Source organism: Bactrocera oleae, chromosome 6 (genome assembly GCF_042242935.1).
Source record: "Bactrocera oleae isolate idBacOlea1 chromosome 6, idBacOlea1, whole genome shotgun sequence".
Lineage (NCBI taxonomy): Eukaryota > Metazoa > Arthropoda > Insecta > Diptera > Tephritidae > Bactrocera > Bactrocera oleae.
In genome coordinates, this window is record NC_091540.1 from 8,114,167 (window position 1) to 8,132,511 (window position 18,345).

Genomic DNA, 18,345 nt, shown 5'->3' on the forward strand with positions numbered 1-18,345 from the left:
TGCGATATCAGCTGTAAAAGTAGTGATGCCGGATGATTGTTAATGGAAAAATAAAACGTGCGAAAGTTTGCTCGCCATAATTTTTTTTTTTTGTTTTTAATTTTTGAAATTACAGTTAAACTGTATATCACTAAAACGTTTAAACAACTGCTAGTTTTTAGCAAATAATAAGTACACATTTGCTGTTGTATACGCATATATTAGCATTTATTTATATTTGCATATCAATTTTTCAGTTTTCTAGAAAAGAAATTTTAAATAAAATTCAAAAGCTGTCGATTTAAAAATAAACTTTCTTTTATATATACATATACAAACGAAAATAAATGTATGTATGTTGTTCTTGTTGTTACGAATTATATCGTGGTGAGTGAACTGTTTTGGGTGGCACTCGTGTTGTTTTTATTAAAATTATTATTATGTATATAAAATTATTTATGTTTCTTATTAGATGTACTCAATGTTACATTGAGAAAATTATGCAAAAATAAATTGAATTCTTTAAGTTTATATATTATTTAACTTGCAAGTAAAATATATATATGCTTTTGAAAGAGTAAAAATTAAATTATTAGCGCTTTTTTCTACCAGCGCACATATGTAAGGAAGCTTCAAGATTTTGTAAATTATTAATTCACTACTCGCTTCGTTTAAAGAAATGTCTTTTACATTTATATGTATGCATGTATGTATATATGTATTCATATGTAGGTTTGTTGTAAACGAACCAAAAATATATATACTTGAAATAAAGACAAGTCTTCAGTAGCTGTCGTAGAGACCAAAAAATCAATTATTTGTAAAACATATCCTTCAAAAAGAAATAAACAAAAAATAAGAAACGAGAATGATAAAAGAGAACTAGTTAAAACAACATTCGTTGCGCTTGTATTTCTCATTACACGTATATTCCCGCTTTCGTTTTGCTGTAGCATCTCCATTTGGTGTCGTTCAGTACTCACGTATATAGGAATATAGTTATTTGAAAGCAGCAATTTATAACATGCCAAAACCTTTTGAATAATTTATCGCCTTTAGTAGACGTTCCTCCAACTTCTCACGAGCGCTGTATTCTGGCAGCAATAACACATTAAAGCATGTATGCGAGGTGGGCAGGCGATCGCTGTCGGGACCGTGACGTGTTATTAGTAGTTTCAGGCGACTTAGACCGCCGACAGGCACACGATCCGAGCCAGTTGTGAATTCGAGTAATTTGCGCTTAGACTCCTCGGGCATAGAATGTACAACACTCCAAAAGTCTTTGATTACTTGCGAGTCCTTTGTGTAACCACCCTCGTATTCAGTGGATTTTTCCAGTTCAACAAAGTCGAATTTCTGCATTATGTGGAAAAATCATTACTATTGAGTCATACAACAACAACTAAACATTTTACTTACCCTACTACCGCATACGAGTAACTCAATTTCTTCTGGCCGAAACAGTAATTTTAATGGCGACTCATCTGTTACCATTTCGAAACCTTTCTTGAAAGCCCTAAATTGTCGTTCAATGCTCTTGTTAAGCAAATAATCGCTATACATATCGACGAACTCTAGCTTATTCTGTTGACCAACTGCTATGTCACCACCGCCGGGTTTCAACTCATGATCGACAACTTCACCAAACACATCGTTATAGCTAATTTTAAATGTTTGCATAAAAACCTCTTCCATATCGGCCTCCTGATAGTCGAGTAACGATTTCAGACTTCTATACAATGTTGGATTCCAATATTTCAAATCGTAAAATGTACCAACGCCGCCCATTAATTTACGATAGACGACCATGGGAAAATTCACAGCCAGTATGATGTTATTGTAAATTGCTAAACCTAATATAATGCCAATCAGCGTGAACTGAGCTTCATTCTCAAATGGTGCTGAATTGAACCTGAAACAGAATTATTATAATTTTTGTAAACATTTTCATTCATTATATTATTATAATTGTTTAAACGTTATCAATTATTTATACATAATAAAAGTTATGTTCTTACCACACAGTGTTGGTATCCTCCTGATGCACAAACATGCCATAGTCGGGATTGAAAATCTCTTCAATAATCAACTGGAAAAATTCTTTGGAAACACCACCTTCATCGATGCCCTGTTCACCAACGAACTCAACTACTAGCTGCTTCTTTAAGTCTTTCGGATTGCTCATAGCCACAAGCTCAAGCTAAACGTGAGAATTATTTTAAATTTGCTCTTACATTTTTTGATAAAAATTCACGTTCATTTACCCCAATGAGTGCATCGTCTATAATATTATCACGTCGTACTTTCAATTTCAAGTCAGGTCGTGCGCCAACCTCATTGCCATCAGAAAATGAGTTCAATAAGGAATATAGCGATGAATTGCGCTCACTATACATGCGTATGCGGCTATCGTAGTAAAGCGCAATAACTTTTGTCGCGGGTGTTAAGATAAACGAATACAGCATAAAGGAAAAGTGTAAATCTGTAATAGAAATTATATATAATAAGTTTTTAATATGAAAACTAAACAAGAAAAATTGCTATACCGTCGCCACTGGGATTTAGTGATAAAATCATATTTCTATATGATAAATAATCGCGATCCATTTGTATGGCATCGCTTAGCGGTTCATTGTAGAACTCTTCAAATGGCACCAACGGCACTCGACAGTCCATACTCGATATACCCAACTCTTTCTCTAGCTCGTCTTCCGCAAACTTCGGATAATGCGGTTTAGGTACTTGAGTATAGAAGAAGATATCATCATCATCGTTGGTAGTATCCGCATTAGAAGATGTGTCGACATCGGCGCTGCTAGCCGATTGACTATGAGCATTAATTGAGCTGGTATCCAGCTCGCCGGCTAAGATATTGGCGTAGAAAGCAATCTGCGTTTTACAAAAATTAATTTATTTTGTAGAAAAAATTTATTTTTAATTATATTCTACCTTGAGTACACGCGTTACCGCAATCACATCAGTATTTTCCTGTACTGTATCTTCGTCAAGTATTACCTGTAAGGTAATCAATTGTTGACAACACTGTACCAGCGATTGCATTTGATCTTTACAATGCGCCGCCCATATGCGACCCAAACGCGCCTGAGCGGCAACTGGTAATATACGTGTAGCATGACAAAGCTTGGGCAACGAACGTTCCAAATATTCCAAATCAGCGAAACTATTAGAAGCTGCAGTATAAAAGCATTGAAAATTTAGCGGGCAAATAAAAATTAAGCACAATATACTGGTGAGGGGCAGATTTCTAACAAAACACTACTTTAAAGCAATAAGAAACAAACACTTACTATTTGTCGCCATATCAAAGCAAATAACCAGACAATGTAGCACTTTCTCCCAGTCAGTTTCACGTCCATAGCGTATACTTTCTGCCAGCAGTATTATGTTGCTATTTAACGCCTCACCAATGCTCGTATTATTCAAAGCAAACAATTTCTTTTTTACACGTCGCAAACTCTCCAAGTCTACCAATGTTTCATTGCTATTTGACTGTACATCTATCTCGTTGTCACCAGCTGTGTTTGCTGCAGCTGCTGCTGTTGAAAACCCATCAGAAGCGCCATCTTCATCCATTGGCACATCATCGCAATCGATAGACACTTGTGGTACTTGTTGTTCACTGTTCGCGGGATCATCTTCGGCCGAAACACATGTACTATCCTCATCTTTATCAGTTTCACCCTCAAGTGTACGTAAGTCCTCTTTCTTTAGATCAGTCGGTGATTTACCCAGTAATTCTTGCAGTTTTGTAGCTGTCGCACTAGATGTTAACTGAGTGGGCATAACAGTAAGAGTTGGCCTACGAAAACTCTTACTAAGCCGATCAATGTGTGGGTAAACTTCGTTTATGGCATGTAAAAGTCTATCGTATGTATTAAACTTTTTGCCTTCATCCAATAATTCATCGATCAGTGCCTCGTTAAGGTATGGCACAGGTGCGAATGTTGGTGTAGGTGGTCCAGAAATTGTACGCGCCGCTGGCGCACTGACATCCATATCTCCCTCTGTGGATGCATTCGAAGTTTGTGTTTTTAAAATATCGTTATCATCGATCGCCATTTCAGCAGCTTCAGCTGCATTACAAAGAATTTCCAGTTGACACATTTCGTCGTCAGCCGCAGTTGAATTGTTTTCAGTAATTCTATTAGAATTACCGCGACTCTGTGAAGTAAAGGCAGGTGCAGATGAAGAAGCACCGGCCACATCTGCATCCCCTCCTCCACCGCCATCGCCACCAGCACTATTACGAACAGCCTTAGCGATATTACTCATATTGCTTTGTTGGCTGGTATGACTGCGCACACTGGCACTGCCAGAGGTAATGGTGCTATTACCGCTGCTACTACTTGTGCTTGTAGTGCTACTTGTGCTGCTGGTGCTGCTATCGTTAGGCGAAAGCATTTCTGAGTCTTGAATGCTGGGTGTTGTAGCCGCAGAGCTTGCCGAATGTGAACTAAAACAAAGAATGCAAAGAAAAATGTGTTTAAGCGATAATAGAACAGAAAAGGATATCTGCGCGTTCAATTACCTCGACGGTGAGTCATTTTGTGTGCGCGGCACCTTCGGTGGTTGACTGTAGAAATCGCATAGTTTTGCGTCCTGTGAAAAAAGTTGAATGGCGCGTGCTGCAATTTCGTTTGGATTCATTGGCGCAACCTGACCACTAGAAGCACAGTTTTGATTTGAACATTTTGGATTCCCACATCCACGCTGAAGCTGATAAAAATAGCGCTCAATAAGTTCTTTGACAGCAGATCTTTTCATATCTGGATTGGTGGTGCGGGTGTGTTGTATCGTTTGTTGCGGTTGTTGTTGCTCGTGTTCTTGTTGATTGTTGCTTGTTGAACTATTAGAGACGATATGGCTTGCAGTTGGTGAATCTTCATGGATGCTAAATTGTTTAAAAAGCGTTATTCACACATTCTAACGAAAATGTTTATAACATTGTGTTCGTATACCTTGAAGTATCGTCGCCAATGGCTTGTTGCTTCTCTTTCTCAGCGTTCATCAAGTGGCGTTATACACCCAGTGTTTCGCTCCAAAAAAATTTTTCTTTCTTATTTCAGTTTAATAATATTGAATATTATCCTGTAGTTAAACAAAGAAAAGGTACGATGCGGTATTCAGGCTTTTTAGCCGAACTACTTAACTTTGCTTTGAAATGGAGCTTTGGTTAAAAGGACATTCGGTGAATTATTATTTTGCCTGAATGCTCACAGGCTGTTACCTGCTACACTGTTCCTACTAAAAGGAACTGTCAACACAAAAAAAAATCGATTGTTCCTGTCGTCTTCGCCAATTTTCGCAAAATTTTTCACAAATTTATTAGTTTGCGGAATTCTTGTTCACAATATATTGAATATTATTTTTGTTAATAAATAAATTGTATATGCTTTAGTTTATTTATAAAGATTTAAACTTTCTTTTAATGCAAATGTTGTAAAGAAAGCTGTGGAAGAAAAATGTTTAAGAAATAGTCTCCTTGTTGCTAACACAACTGCCAAAAAAATTCTAAAACTCATTCAAACAGGGTTGCATGCGAAGTCTCGGAATCAAGGTAAACAATCAAATTTTTAAGTGAGAACGTTCTCTGTTTTTTCTAACTAATATTTTTTTAATTTGTAACACATTTTTATAAAAGTTTCAGAAATAATACTATGCATATATTTTTATAATTCAAAACTAAACAACAGCAATGTGTTATCATTTTAGGTACTACTCTACTTTATCAACCTTGCAATATTGTTTTTTTTAATACTACCCATACTGTTATTTTATTTGTCAAAATATGAAAAAACCGAAAACGAACACAAACAAAGGTACTGATAAACGTCAGCTGTGCAGACGAAAAATTTACACCTTTTAATCTTCTTATTCGTTTTTTGCCACATTCTAAAAAGTAAATAAAAGCAAACTTACTCGTTTCCTTTTTGTGCCAAAAATATTTTGTTTTGTGATACATAAAATGTAAATAATTTAGAGCCGCGTAGCTGCTCAACTTTTAAAGATAAAAAAAAACAATAAAGCTAGGTGAGAAATGATGTCGGAGAAGGTCTCTGAAGATATCGGTAATTGCGTACGTCAAAACATTCCATGGGCATCCGTACCGATTCATTTGAAACAAGTTCTCCATAACAATCAACTCGACTATGAAAAGTACGTTTTCAATTATAGTCTCAAGAATCAGCTGCGTTTTCGTGGTAATCTCGTTTTGAAAGTTTTTCGACATGAGCAACGTTACTACGAATTATTGGTGCAGAAGAGCATCAATGGCCTGTTACTTTTTCCATATCATTTAGCTGACATTATAACGAAAGGACTGCGCGTTACGCCATTTAACTATTATCTTGATTTAGTGAGTCAATTGCTACGCAATGATAAGTCATATGATACGCTACCAAATTTCACAGCTGCAGATTGCCTGCGTATTTTGGGCATTGGACGCAATGAGTATTTATCACTGATAAGCGATTTGAAAACACATACAACACGTGCGCTTCTCTTTAGTGCCAAGCCGAATCCATTGGATTTTTTGCCTCGATTTCCAGTACGTATATGTATTGAACCATGGTGGCGCATCGAGGTAGGCTATGTCTTGGAGGCGGATATAAGATTTGTAACTACAGCAGAACGTAGTCTTATTGATGATCTCATCGATTTTGGCTCACAAACCGCAGGAAAATGCGACTACGTCGTTGTGCACAGTTTATATCGAAAAGGTCTCATCTATTTAGACATACCCATATCAGGAGAAGATCGTATCAGCATACCACCGCTACGAAATTTCGTAATGAATCGTACTAGTGGCGATCACTTTGAGAATTTACTCTATAAAATTTTCGTTAGCGCTGATGAATATATGACTATTTCGGAATTGGCACAAATGTTACAAGTCGATTTGGATTTAGTTAAGCAAGCCGTGTCTCTACTCTGCCGTTTGGGTTTCTCACGTCGCAAAGAACCGGTCAGTGATAGTCCCAGTATTGATATAAAGTATCATGCCAGTTGGGAACAATACCAATTGGAACAACATACAACGCGTGAACCACCTCAAATAACGCCGCTCAATTATAACAACTTCATTACATCGGAGGCAGCAGCAGAACGCGCTGAAGCTGCAGAATATAGCCCAGTTTTAACAAAGCCACAAGATAAGGACAACAGCTCCATTGGTTATCTTTCATCTGATGGTAATACAAGTGACTTCAGTTTTGCTAATATGCCTTCACCATCCCCGCAAGCAATGCAAACTGTTGGTGACGTACACAACCATTCAGAGGAGCAAGAACTCAGTTCTGAATTGGATGATTTAAGTGAGAGTACAACAAAATTAAGTATTAAAGAACTGCCAACAACACCTAAAGGTGATGGCAAATTACCAAGTATATCAGAGAAGACGGGCAAACGAGTTGGATTTCTCTTTGATTCCACTCTAACGGCATTTTTAATGATGGGCAATCTATCGCCGGGTTTAAAAAATCATGCTGTCACTATGTTTGAGGTGGGCAAACTATGTGAGGAAAGTATTGACTCATTTTTAGCAGAGTTAGAAAAAGTTTCGCTCTTAGATGCCGAGGGTGAAGGTGATGTTTCTAGGTATTTTGCGCATGCAGTAATTTTGAGATCGACAATATGTTCGTTGCGCCATCTGGTGCCAGGTGGTCTAGATTTGTTACGTCTGGAATGTTTGGAGTGCTTGGATCAGAAAACACGCGATCGTGTACTCGAAAAGAAATATAAATTTGTTATATCTGCCACGCCGTTAACTGCTACACTCTCACATATCTTCAGCATTCCATTTTTTGGCCAATATTACCGCGGTTCAGATAGCTCTCATATGTGGACGAAACTATTTTATAATCATATAACAGGTACATAGAATATAAATAAAATAATTTATTACAATTATTATTTTACTACCTTTACCTTTAGGATATGGACCTCCAAGCCTTTTCCTTTGTCGCGGCACTGTACTTAAAACACTTCCACGTATATTTCTTGGCTACGGAAAGTTGCTTGTTAATATACTACATTCCGATTCATATGTTTTGAACTCTGAAAATTTCCGCAATCTAAACGATCAGTTGAGAAATGGCTGCATTCTCGTGCAGGGTTATGGTATACGACAACCTGGTGAATTGCGCTACGAAGCCTTCCCCTTCAATGCCGAAGATCCACGCCAATTAGAATGGATCAATCATAAAGCTGTACAACAACTAACGAAATATTTAGATCTTGAACACAATTGTGGTTTTATAACATTCCTTAATACCGGCGTGCCAGATATTGGCTGCGAATCATTTGATTTGCAAGTACATCTGAGACACCCCAAAATCAAAATTAAGCCAGTGAATGCGCCAAAGAGTGTTGCAACAGCGTCCAATGTCGTTGCTGGTACAACAGCGCCAATAACCGTATCAACAGTACCACAGCCACAAGATCTATTGTCACCTGCAGATGGCTCTGAAGTGACTAGTTTTGCGCGTCTGAGTGCTTCACCGCTCAGCGGCAGCCAACTCAAGAGTCCGGATGAGAATTATTTTGCGATTAGTCCACAAAACGGTTCACCATCCAATGTGTACACTTCAGTCGACTGCAACGAATTATTGGCATCAGAATTGGCCAAATGTGATGCTGATTCAGCGGCAACGCATATCAAAAACGAATTGGTATCTCAAAGTTCCGTTGAAATACCTATAATCGCCACGGCAGTAAATAGCAATAAAAATGCGCTATTGGAAAGTGTTGATAATTCTAGCGAAGATACAACATCAGAGAATTGGACTATATTGGATGTGAATTTTGGTGTGCCACTCTTCGATGTCGATTGCAACACACGTATATGCGAGCAAATTGTACATAAACTGCATCGAGATGATAATCTGCAGGCTTTGCCGGGTAGAGCGGAGCAGATGAATGCGACTTTCTTGAAGTTCGTAAAGCAGTGTATGTATTTTGAAGAGGAACCGAACATAGAGCAATTAAAGATTGGAAAAATCTTGCCATATCCACGCATAAATTTGGCTTTCGAAAATGGACGAGTTTGCTACTGGAGTGGTAGATAAGCGCTTGAACTGCGAAAAATGTAGTATATAGGCTGGGTTATGCAAATGGAAAATTTATAGAAAAAAATAATGAAAAGGCAATATCAAATTAATTTGCTGTACATTATTTATTGTCAAATAGCTGCAATCCATTCCTTTATTTTTTTTTTATTAGCTTATTTTTGCGTATGTATGTGCTCGTTTTCTTTATCTTATCTGTTTTGACAGATTTGTACTTTTAATATGCTGAATACAAGTGCACATTCATATTTTGTTTTTGTTTATATAATATTACGAAATAGAGTTTTTGAGCTGAACTTATGGAAAAAATGTGAAAAAGCAGAAAATAGTACCTTCTGTTTTTAATGGTATGAAAGCCACTTATACATACATAAATAAAATATAAAATGAATAATAATTTAAATTTTATCATACAATGTATTGCTTATTCATAAATACTTACAGCACTTATGAATACAAATAAAAAAGTATTTATCATTTTCAAATATAATATTTAATGTTTGCTTGTATGTAATATGTCTATTAAGCGCATTCCCATTCAAGTTTTTAATGCGCTGCAAATCATTAAGCTGGAACAAGCTCAGCTTAAATTTAATAAGTATTGGTTTTTGTTCTCATATTGCAGCGTGTGATTTACACAACGACATATCAGTTGTAACTGCTATTGTGAGTATACTTGTACATACAGATTTAATTTCAGAACAAGAAAAAACGATAAATGCAGCTGCACCGAAGCTGTAATACCCTTCACAGGTACATTTCTTATAACATAAAAAAGTATAAAAAGATATGTCGGTTTATTGAGCAGTTATACCTATGAAGACATAGTTCAGTTTGTATGACAGCTATATGCTGTAGTAGTCCGATCTGAGCATTTTAATAATAATCCATGCCAAACTTCGTGCAGATATCTCGTCAAGTACAAAAGTTTTCCATACAAAGACTGGATTTTGATTGATCAGTTTTTATAGCAGTAATATGCTATAGCCCAATATCGATGGTACCAACAAATGAACAGCTAGGGAAGGAGAGAACGTGTACAAGATCAGTTTCAGATCGATAGCTCAAAAACTGAGAGCCTAGTTCGCGTGTATACAGACCGAGTGGCGGACAGACAGACAACGGACATGACTAAATCGACTCAGCTCGTCACGCTGATCACTTAGAGACATATATTTGTATATATAATATATGTTCTCCGACGCTTCCTTCTGGGTATTACAAACTTTGTGACAAACTTAATATACCTTGTTCTGGGTATAAAAAAAACCATAGCAGGTATTCAACGCCCTATACACATATAATAGATTAAAGCTGTATAACTTAATAGCTGTCGATAATTAACTTACCCTTTTAACAATTTATAGATTTACTTTATATTCTTATATTATTTACGATATATTCTACACATTTTGTTTTCATATTTTTGTATTTAATAAAAGCTGTTTTTCTTCCTTCAATGCAAAGCGGTAGGTTAACTTTCAAACTGTATGTTTTATGAGTAGTTTTGAAACCACTGTGCAACTGTCAGCCGGATATAAGTTTATTTACAATTATTCGCGCTGTAATGTTTTCAATGAAAATAAAAATTTAAATTAAATTAAAAATCTGATATTTATTGTACAATAAAAAAAAATTAAAAAAAGAGTGATTTTAATATTTGACTTACAATGTTTAGCCGAAATCTTTTTAAAATCGCGGATTTATCGCTAGCATATTTGTATTGCTGCAACTCAAAAAGTCAGAAATTTATTCATTATAAACAATATTATTTTATGTAATACTATATAGAATATTTTGTGTGTATACAAATATATTAGTATTAACATTTTTTTCTATGAAAAACTCAATTATAGAGCCACTTATATATATTTGTTTTGCTCTACTTTTGTGGCATTTTGAGAGCTTACGAATAAGGTGTCTAGTGGCAAAAGAATTATTGCAAATTGAAGTCAACACAGCGGCGATATGACACTTTTGTGGTAAAGTCGTGATCGAGAATTGTATAAATTACTTTTGTTTCGTTTTTTTCTTTGAATAGTCGTTTTCACAAAACCAACTGTTATCAAACATGTTCGAGTTGTAAGTGCGCAATGAAACCGGTTATTGCGAGTATTTAGTATCAAGTGAATGTAAAGTTGATTTCGTTACACAGTAACTACAATTGCTGCTGCTACAACAAAACGCAACTTGCTGCTGCTGGCCAGTTATTTTGGCTGTTGGTTGCTGCTATTGGCTTTTGTGTTGCCAGCGCTTGCGACAGTCTGTGTGCAACGCTTGTTGATGGTGGTAGTTGTTAGAAGCGGCAATTGACATTCTATGCCAGTAAATTCAGTGACTTTTCGACATTCGAGAGAGGAAGTTAACATTGTGACAGTTTAAGATGACGGAGTACGCTCGTTAAACGTTTTGCCGCGTTCAAGTAATAAATGTTGTGTTTTGTAGTGCGGTGGTTGAAAGTTATAAAATAAAATTGTTCATATAAAAAGCACAAAACCGTGCACCAAATTAAATGTGGCACAAATGGTGGTTAGTTGGTGCTGTTACAGAACGTCAAAGTTGTAAATGCAAGACGCTGTGCATATTTACAAATAAGTTTTAACCACATAATATGTGAAATGAATTAACGCCACCGAACGGAAATAAATTAATATGTTTGATATACGATATCGCAAGAAATATTAGTGAGGTAGTGCAACTTGAATAAAAGTGCTTATTACAATAAAAAAAATATTAAATTTGAATCTGAAAAAGAGAGTTGAAATATATTAAAAACACAAAGAGATATGGTAGGGGAACATGAAGTTTTTTCCAATGAGCATAATTACATATACCAACATACATAGACTGCACCTGACAAGAATATTGTAAATGCAAAGCAATTCTTAGCGTTGCATTCCATTGGATTATGAAGTAAATATAAAACACAAATATTTATAAGCTCGTTGCCAAGCGAACGCGTAAAAGCGAAAACAAGCAACAAAAGGGAACAAAGCAAACAAGTGTTTTCATACCATTGCAACAGCTCTGCCTGCCATTTTCTTATGCGCGTGCATATGAAAAGCTGCTGAATTCACACAACAACAAGCCAACATGTGTTAAAGGTGCGCAACAATAAAATAAAAACACAAGCAATAATAAGAAGTAGTATAAATAAACGCAGCATAAAAGCCAATATTTAATAAAATAAGCAATAACAGTGCAATGACAAAAAGTAAATAAAGACAAAATTTTTATAAAGTGAACAAAAACAAAAACAAATACTATATAGCACAGAAAAACAACGATTTAAATAACATAGAGAAACCACAGCAAATGAATATGGCACCCACAACGTCAGTAATAAATTGAATTTGGGCGAAAACACGTTTGCCTTCAACATACTCCAACGCGTCGCGCTTACACGTACAAACGAATCTATAAGCCATACACTTAAGTCCATACCGCGTGGCAGCGCGCGACTGCGGAGTGTACACTAGACCCACAACACCGCTTCACACACCTAATCGGCGCTCAGCGCAACAACAACGGGCGTCTTAAGTCAACCCCATCACCACTTACATATGCAAATACATACAAGCAAACATTCTGACCAATACGCTGTACAACAGTCAACTGAACTGAGTAAATTAACTTTGCTCTAAGCGTGGAATAGCGCGCACACGGCGTGCTCTCGCTTGATTTGCGTTTGAGCTAACATGCCATAGTACGCTAATATACATACATATATACATATAGACGTACATAGACATATACGAATACTGTCCGTGTGTGTTTTACCTTTTGGTCGGAGCTGCTGCTTTCTGCTGCTCTGCGCTTGTTGAAGTTTTCGTGGCTTTAACACCTTTGCGCGAGCTTAAATAACAACGCACAGTGCCTAATTCTCATATATTGTGCGTTTGTGTTTGTGTTAACCCGTTTCACGCACACACATATGTATGTTTGTGCGCACACCTACCTGTGGACTTGCCTGTGCGAGAGAAATAAAAGAAATAAAAAAAGTTTTGTGCTAACGGGCTTAAATCCGCATGTATTGGTGTATTAAAAAATTAATACTACTGTAAATATTGCAGCTGTCACAAAGCAACAATATATTCATACCATATTATCGAAATATACTGAAATACGCTGAATAAATTTTCCGACAGCACGCATAGATATCAAGAGAACATACAAAATGGGTAAGTCCACTTGCGGTCAACAGCTAACGCCCAAACTATTATTCTTTTTTATTTTTTTTTATTGTATTGTAACATTTGTGAATATGAAGTATGCATTAGCTTGTATATATTATATAATATATTTCTTATATCATATTTTGTTGATTATTTACGATCACAGCAGTTCGACTGCTTCTGATATTTAAATACAGTCAAACCTGAGCAAGAGAGAAGCGGGTAAGCGAGAAAACTCTATAAGTGAGAATGATTCGCAGGTCCCGAACTGAAAAAACAAAAGCCTTCATAAGTGACAGTCGTTTTTTCCACTCTGACCTCTATAACTGAGAGCCTCTTTTGTATTTACGTTTATAAGCGACAATTTTCCTATGTGTGACACATTCTTATTTTTTTCAGGAGTCAGGAACTATGTTGTTTTCTTGTAATTCAAAGAAATAATATTTAACTGTATTAACTTATTTGGCATGCTCACTGCAGTTCATAAATATCATTTGCAACGAACAGCACAGCCCTTGCAGCAACTTATAATGTCTAAACGAAAAATCAACGTGTTGTTTTAGTGAGAAATCTCTATAAGCGAGAAAAAAGCATGGTCCCTTATACTCTCTCTTAACCAGGTTTGACTGTATAACATAATATTAAACTTAATCCTTGACTTGAAAAATAGTAGCGGCCAATTAAGCTTAGTGTGCTCTGCATTTGCCATATCCATATATCAAAACATTTAATATATCCAAAGACCTTAAATCGTGGAAAGCAGAAAATATGTTGCGCTTAGGCGTTAAAGCCAGTCTAATGCCCGAAATAAGCTTTAAATTTGACAATTTACTGTGCAAATATACGAAACACCCTTTTCAAGCAGACCTCTACGAGCGGCGGTGTTAATTTACATGAGTCTTCTAGTAATGCATGTTTTTTAGTTTTGCAAGAATTCTTCGCAAAACAAAAGTTGCCATAGAAAGAAAAAAATTAAACAATTCCTGTGTTACCGGCCTAATGAAACCTAAAAAACAATATTCTTCGCTAGTAGATATTGTCCGAACAACGTCAAGTTTGGCTTACCAAAATTCGATTTTTGATTAGATTGAAAAAACTGGTAGGCGTTTGTATGGAGAACTATACCATCTATGGTACAGAATATGCAGAAAAAATGTGACAGTGATTATATTTGTCTCCGAGTAAGCACTCAAGCAAATTTGAAAAATATAGTTTTCAAAAAAAGGCGTTTAAAGATAAACCTTTGGAGCTGATTGAACTGAGCGGCAATACTTTAGAAGGTTGTAACTCAGAAGCTATTTGAGATAATGATTTAAAATTTTAATATGTTTATTTTGGAGGTATAACCTATCTAAGTATGAAAAAGCAATATTTTTTAAATTTTACACTGTGCCCTGTAAGATTTCAAGTAGATACGTGTGATAACCCCCAAGTGCTTCGAAACTACAGAGGATTATAAAGAGGCGAATTTTTTTTAGTATACTGCCAATTAAACAATGTTTTTTTGAAGCTTAAAGAGACGCGCTCCTTAAAATATATATTTACATTCTAACCAGTATGAAAAAGACACATTTTCAGATCTAAAAATCCTTGAAAAAGTTTGTAAAATTTTACGACTACCTCACTAGGCATTTCTCTTATTTAATTCACACTCGCAACAACACATCAAAAGCTGGCTTCAACCAACAGCTGTTTCAATTTCTTTGCTTTCTTTCGATTTATTTTTCGCTTCTAGGTAGGAGCACAAGTATGCATCACCTGAACACCAATGTTCTTTATTGACACACACAAAATTGGGCACAGCTGCAACAAGCCGTTAAACACGTATCTTACATTTACAGCCACATTTTGACGTTAATTCAATTTTATTTCTTCTGCTTTGCTTAATTTCCGCAATTCCGGTGTGTCTACGCACAACCGAACGCCATCTTCAAATAATTTAATTTCCTTCTGCGAAAAGTATAAAACAACAAGTTACAAATGCAACAAAAAAAAATCAACTACAATGTGGCATATTAAAAGAGCAAAGGCAGCAGCAGTAAGCCAGCCAACTATAACGGTAAAGTTGTAGCCAAACGCTTTGAGGCAAGAGTAAATTTCTGACTTTGCTGGAAATTAAATTGGATTTTTGGCCAAAAAATAAATTTATACTTGTATACTTTTATTGTTGTTGCATTAAAGAGACACCGAATGAAAGACAACAAATCGACACTGTGGTTGTATGAACTGCTATGGTGAAGTTCGGCGCCTCTCGTGCTGAAACTGTAACACGTTGCTTTAAATGTTCAAATGTCATCCACCGTCACAATTGAGTATGAGCAATGCCGTTACTTGGGTATCAGCGCGCACTTGCATGTTTTTACATTTTTCACTGCCACTTCCGTCCCCAACTCTGGCGTTGAATTTTTTGCCGTTACGTCTGCTGCTGCCACTCAAGCAAAATGTAATTCGAAACTTTCCAAAAAATGTGCGTAAAAATTCCTTTGTTTTCGCTTTATTTACCACACGTTAGACATCCCTTATTGCGCCGGCAGCGACCTCGAAGTCAAAAGTGTGCATGGTATTAGTGCGCTGAGTAACAACTGTCCTGCCATATACTAATTGCGTGCCGTCTGTTTTGCGTTGATCCGCTGCGCTAGAGCTTAGCTGGCGGCGTTTTTAAATTTTGACTCTTTTTTTTTTTACTTTGACGTTTTTTTAGTTTTCTCTTTATTTCTCTGCATTTTTGCAGTCACTCCTTGCCGTTTCGCTTCTCTCACAGTGGCAATGCAGGCAGGCAGTCAGGGAGCGCTTCACTCAAAAGTATATAAGAGTAAGCATATGCATGGGCTTATGGACAAACATGTATGTACATCAATACATAAATATATCTATATATATGTTTATATAAATATATATATGCGTATGTTATTGTAATTGTCGTTGTGCCCACTACTCGAAACAACCTTTCACTCGCAATTTGGGTTGATTTTTTGATGATTTACAACCGCAACAGCACAAGAACATTATAAAAGTACCGTTAACCAGTGTCGTGCAACATTTGTGCCTGCCATGTAAGCACGTCGAAAATTCATGCACGCCGAAATCGTTGGCCAAAAATTTTATTCCTGTGCTATAACTTGCATACGCGTTCTTCCTCTCTCTCTTTCTCTGCTTATCCCTCTCCTGAGGGATTCCCCTTAAGCGCTTGTCTGGTGTACGCACGGAAGTATGCATGTGCATACGCAATGAATACCTTTATATATTCTGGCATCCTTTTACTTTTTATACCCTTAACAGGATATATTAAGTTAGTCACGAAGTTTGTAACACCCACCAGGCAACTTCAAAAACCATATTTAGTATACATATATACATATGTATATGTAGCTACATATATAAATGATCAACATGACGCGCTGCTTCGATTTGGCCATGTCTGTCTGTCTGTATAAGCGCGTACTAGTCCCTAAGTTTTTGAGAAATAGATCAGAAATTTTGCACGCCTTCTTTGCTTCAAGAAGCTGCCGATTTATCGGAACCACCGTTAGCGGACCACTATAGCAAACAGCTGCCATAAAAAACCGTTCAATCAAAATCAAGTCCTTGTATCTTCACAAAATGTGGCACAGCCACGCTACAATCTCCAAATCAATTGGATCAGGCCACTATAGCAAAGTATAGCTGTAATACTAGCTGCTCGATCAAATGCAAGATAAAGATATTTTATGCCATTAGAGATTCAACTGTGTAGGGTATTATAGCTTCGGTGTAGCCAAAGTTAACATTTTTACTTGCTGCCTTTTGTCTTACACACATATTTGTGCACACATTTATATGTATTGGGACGCTTTTTATGTAACAAACCAGCCGTGCCGCCACACATCAACGCACAAACACACGCTTACAGGTATTTGCTTTTAACCGCTCGAGTTTTTGGCGCTTTATTTACATTTGTTCTTGACCACTTTTCCACTCAGCATTGGCTTGGCGTTCTTTTCACCTATGTTCATGCTTTTCGTTTTTATTTTTGGATAGCATACAACGGTATCCTCATTTGCTTTATTTTGATTTGCAGCTTGTGCAATGTACTGTGTTTGCTGTTGTTGTTGTTGTTGTTCATGTGCTGTTCATATGACTACCAATGCCCTACTTGCTTTTTAAAACCATTTGCGCCATTGCTCAATTATATGATGTTGGTTGTGATTGCGTTTTTACATTGGCTTTTGCTTTCAATTTAATTCATTGGCTCTCAGCCTCTCCTTCTACCGCCGCCCTCGACTCACACATGTGCTGCAACGATGCCCAGCCATTTATCTATTATGCATGTGTGTGCTTGTTGTGCCCGGAATTGCTCTTCAGTTGTTGCCAGCACTCCCTTTTGTTTTGGGTTATTGTACATTATTTGTTATTTCTTTGTATGTAGTAGTCCTTTTCGGTAACTCCCTGCGCTCGTTGATTCTTGTAACAATTGTTTCCACTTACACTCAATTGCAATAAAAACAAAAACACTCGTATGAATAACAATAACAAATGCACCTACATATAAGGGAACAGAGACACAACAACAATGCCAACAAAAAAGCTTATACAATTACAACAACAATATAAGCACACAGTGAAGTAGCTTGCTTCGGCTCTTTATTATAGTTGCAAGGAACGCTTTTTACAGTGTGCTGGAAGGATTGAACAAACCTGCTAATTAGCAGATTTTTTTTTCACAGATTTTTGTTTTAGGAATACTGAATTATCGAAGTCACTTGCTTCTTTACTGGTTTATCCCCATATGTGGCCACCAACTGGTTCACAGGAACCTTTAACGATATTTACTGTTACGAACGGTAAAAGCTCCGTCGGTTCGAATGCTGTTCTTTCGCGGTGACGAGCTTTGACGAATTGGATTATTATATGCAATATAGTAGCTGTATAAACCATCGGTACCACCCGAAGCTCCAAAGGTATTTACGATTACGAATGGTAAAAGCTCCTTCGGTTCGAATGTTTTCGTCTTTCACGATTCTCAGCTCTGGCGAATGTGATTATTTTATGCAATATAGCCGTATAAGCTTTGTAGCGCTACCAAAAAGCGACTTCCGATTTGATTTTCTCCAATCTTTTCTAATATT

At 36.5% G+C, this 18,345-nt stretch overlaps 3 protein-coding genes across 3 annotated transcripts in view; 2 read left to right on the plus strand and 1 right to left on the minus strand.

Annotated features, from left to right (window-relative positions):
• Positions 1-275: 275 nt before the first annotated feature.
• Ube3a (ubiquitin protein ligase E3A) lies at positions 276-5,481 on the minus strand. Its single transcript, XM_014233838.3, has 9 exons — positions 4,959-5,481; positions 4,529-4,891; positions 3,288-4,453; positions 2,929-3,170; positions 2,526-2,868; positions 2,244-2,461; positions 1,998-2,179; positions 1,399-1,891; positions 276-1,335 (listed from the first exon to the last, which is right to left on the minus strand). Exons 1-9 carry the CDS (start codon positions 5,006-5,008, stop codon positions 997-999), a joined length of 3,396 nt encoding a protein of 1,131 aa, XP_014089313.2. The 5' UTR covers positions 5,009-5,481; the 3' UTR covers positions 276-996.
• Positions 5,482-5,831: 350 nt separating this feature from the next.
• Positions 5,832-9,555, plus strand: LOC106616918 (protein FAM91A1). Its single transcript, XM_014233848.3, has 2 exons — positions 5,832-7,871; positions 7,933-9,555. Exons 1-2 carry the CDS (start codon positions 6,038-6,040, stop codon positions 9,063-9,065), a joined length of 2,967 nt encoding a protein of 988 aa, XP_014089323.2. The 5' UTR covers positions 5,832-6,037; the 3' UTR covers positions 9,066-9,555.
• A 1,793-nt stretch (positions 9,556-11,348) lies between these two features.
• M6 (neuronal membrane glycoprotein M6) overlaps positions 11,349-18,345 on the plus strand; it is a 69,887-nt gene continuing 62,890 nt past the window's right edge. The window contains exon 1 of the mRNA XM_036361008.2: positions 11,349-13,246. Within this exon, the coding sequence (XP_036216901.1) occupies positions 13,243-13,246 (4 nt within the window). The 5' untranslated portion in view covers positions 11,349-13,242. The remainder of the gene's footprint in view (positions 13,247-18,345) is intronic.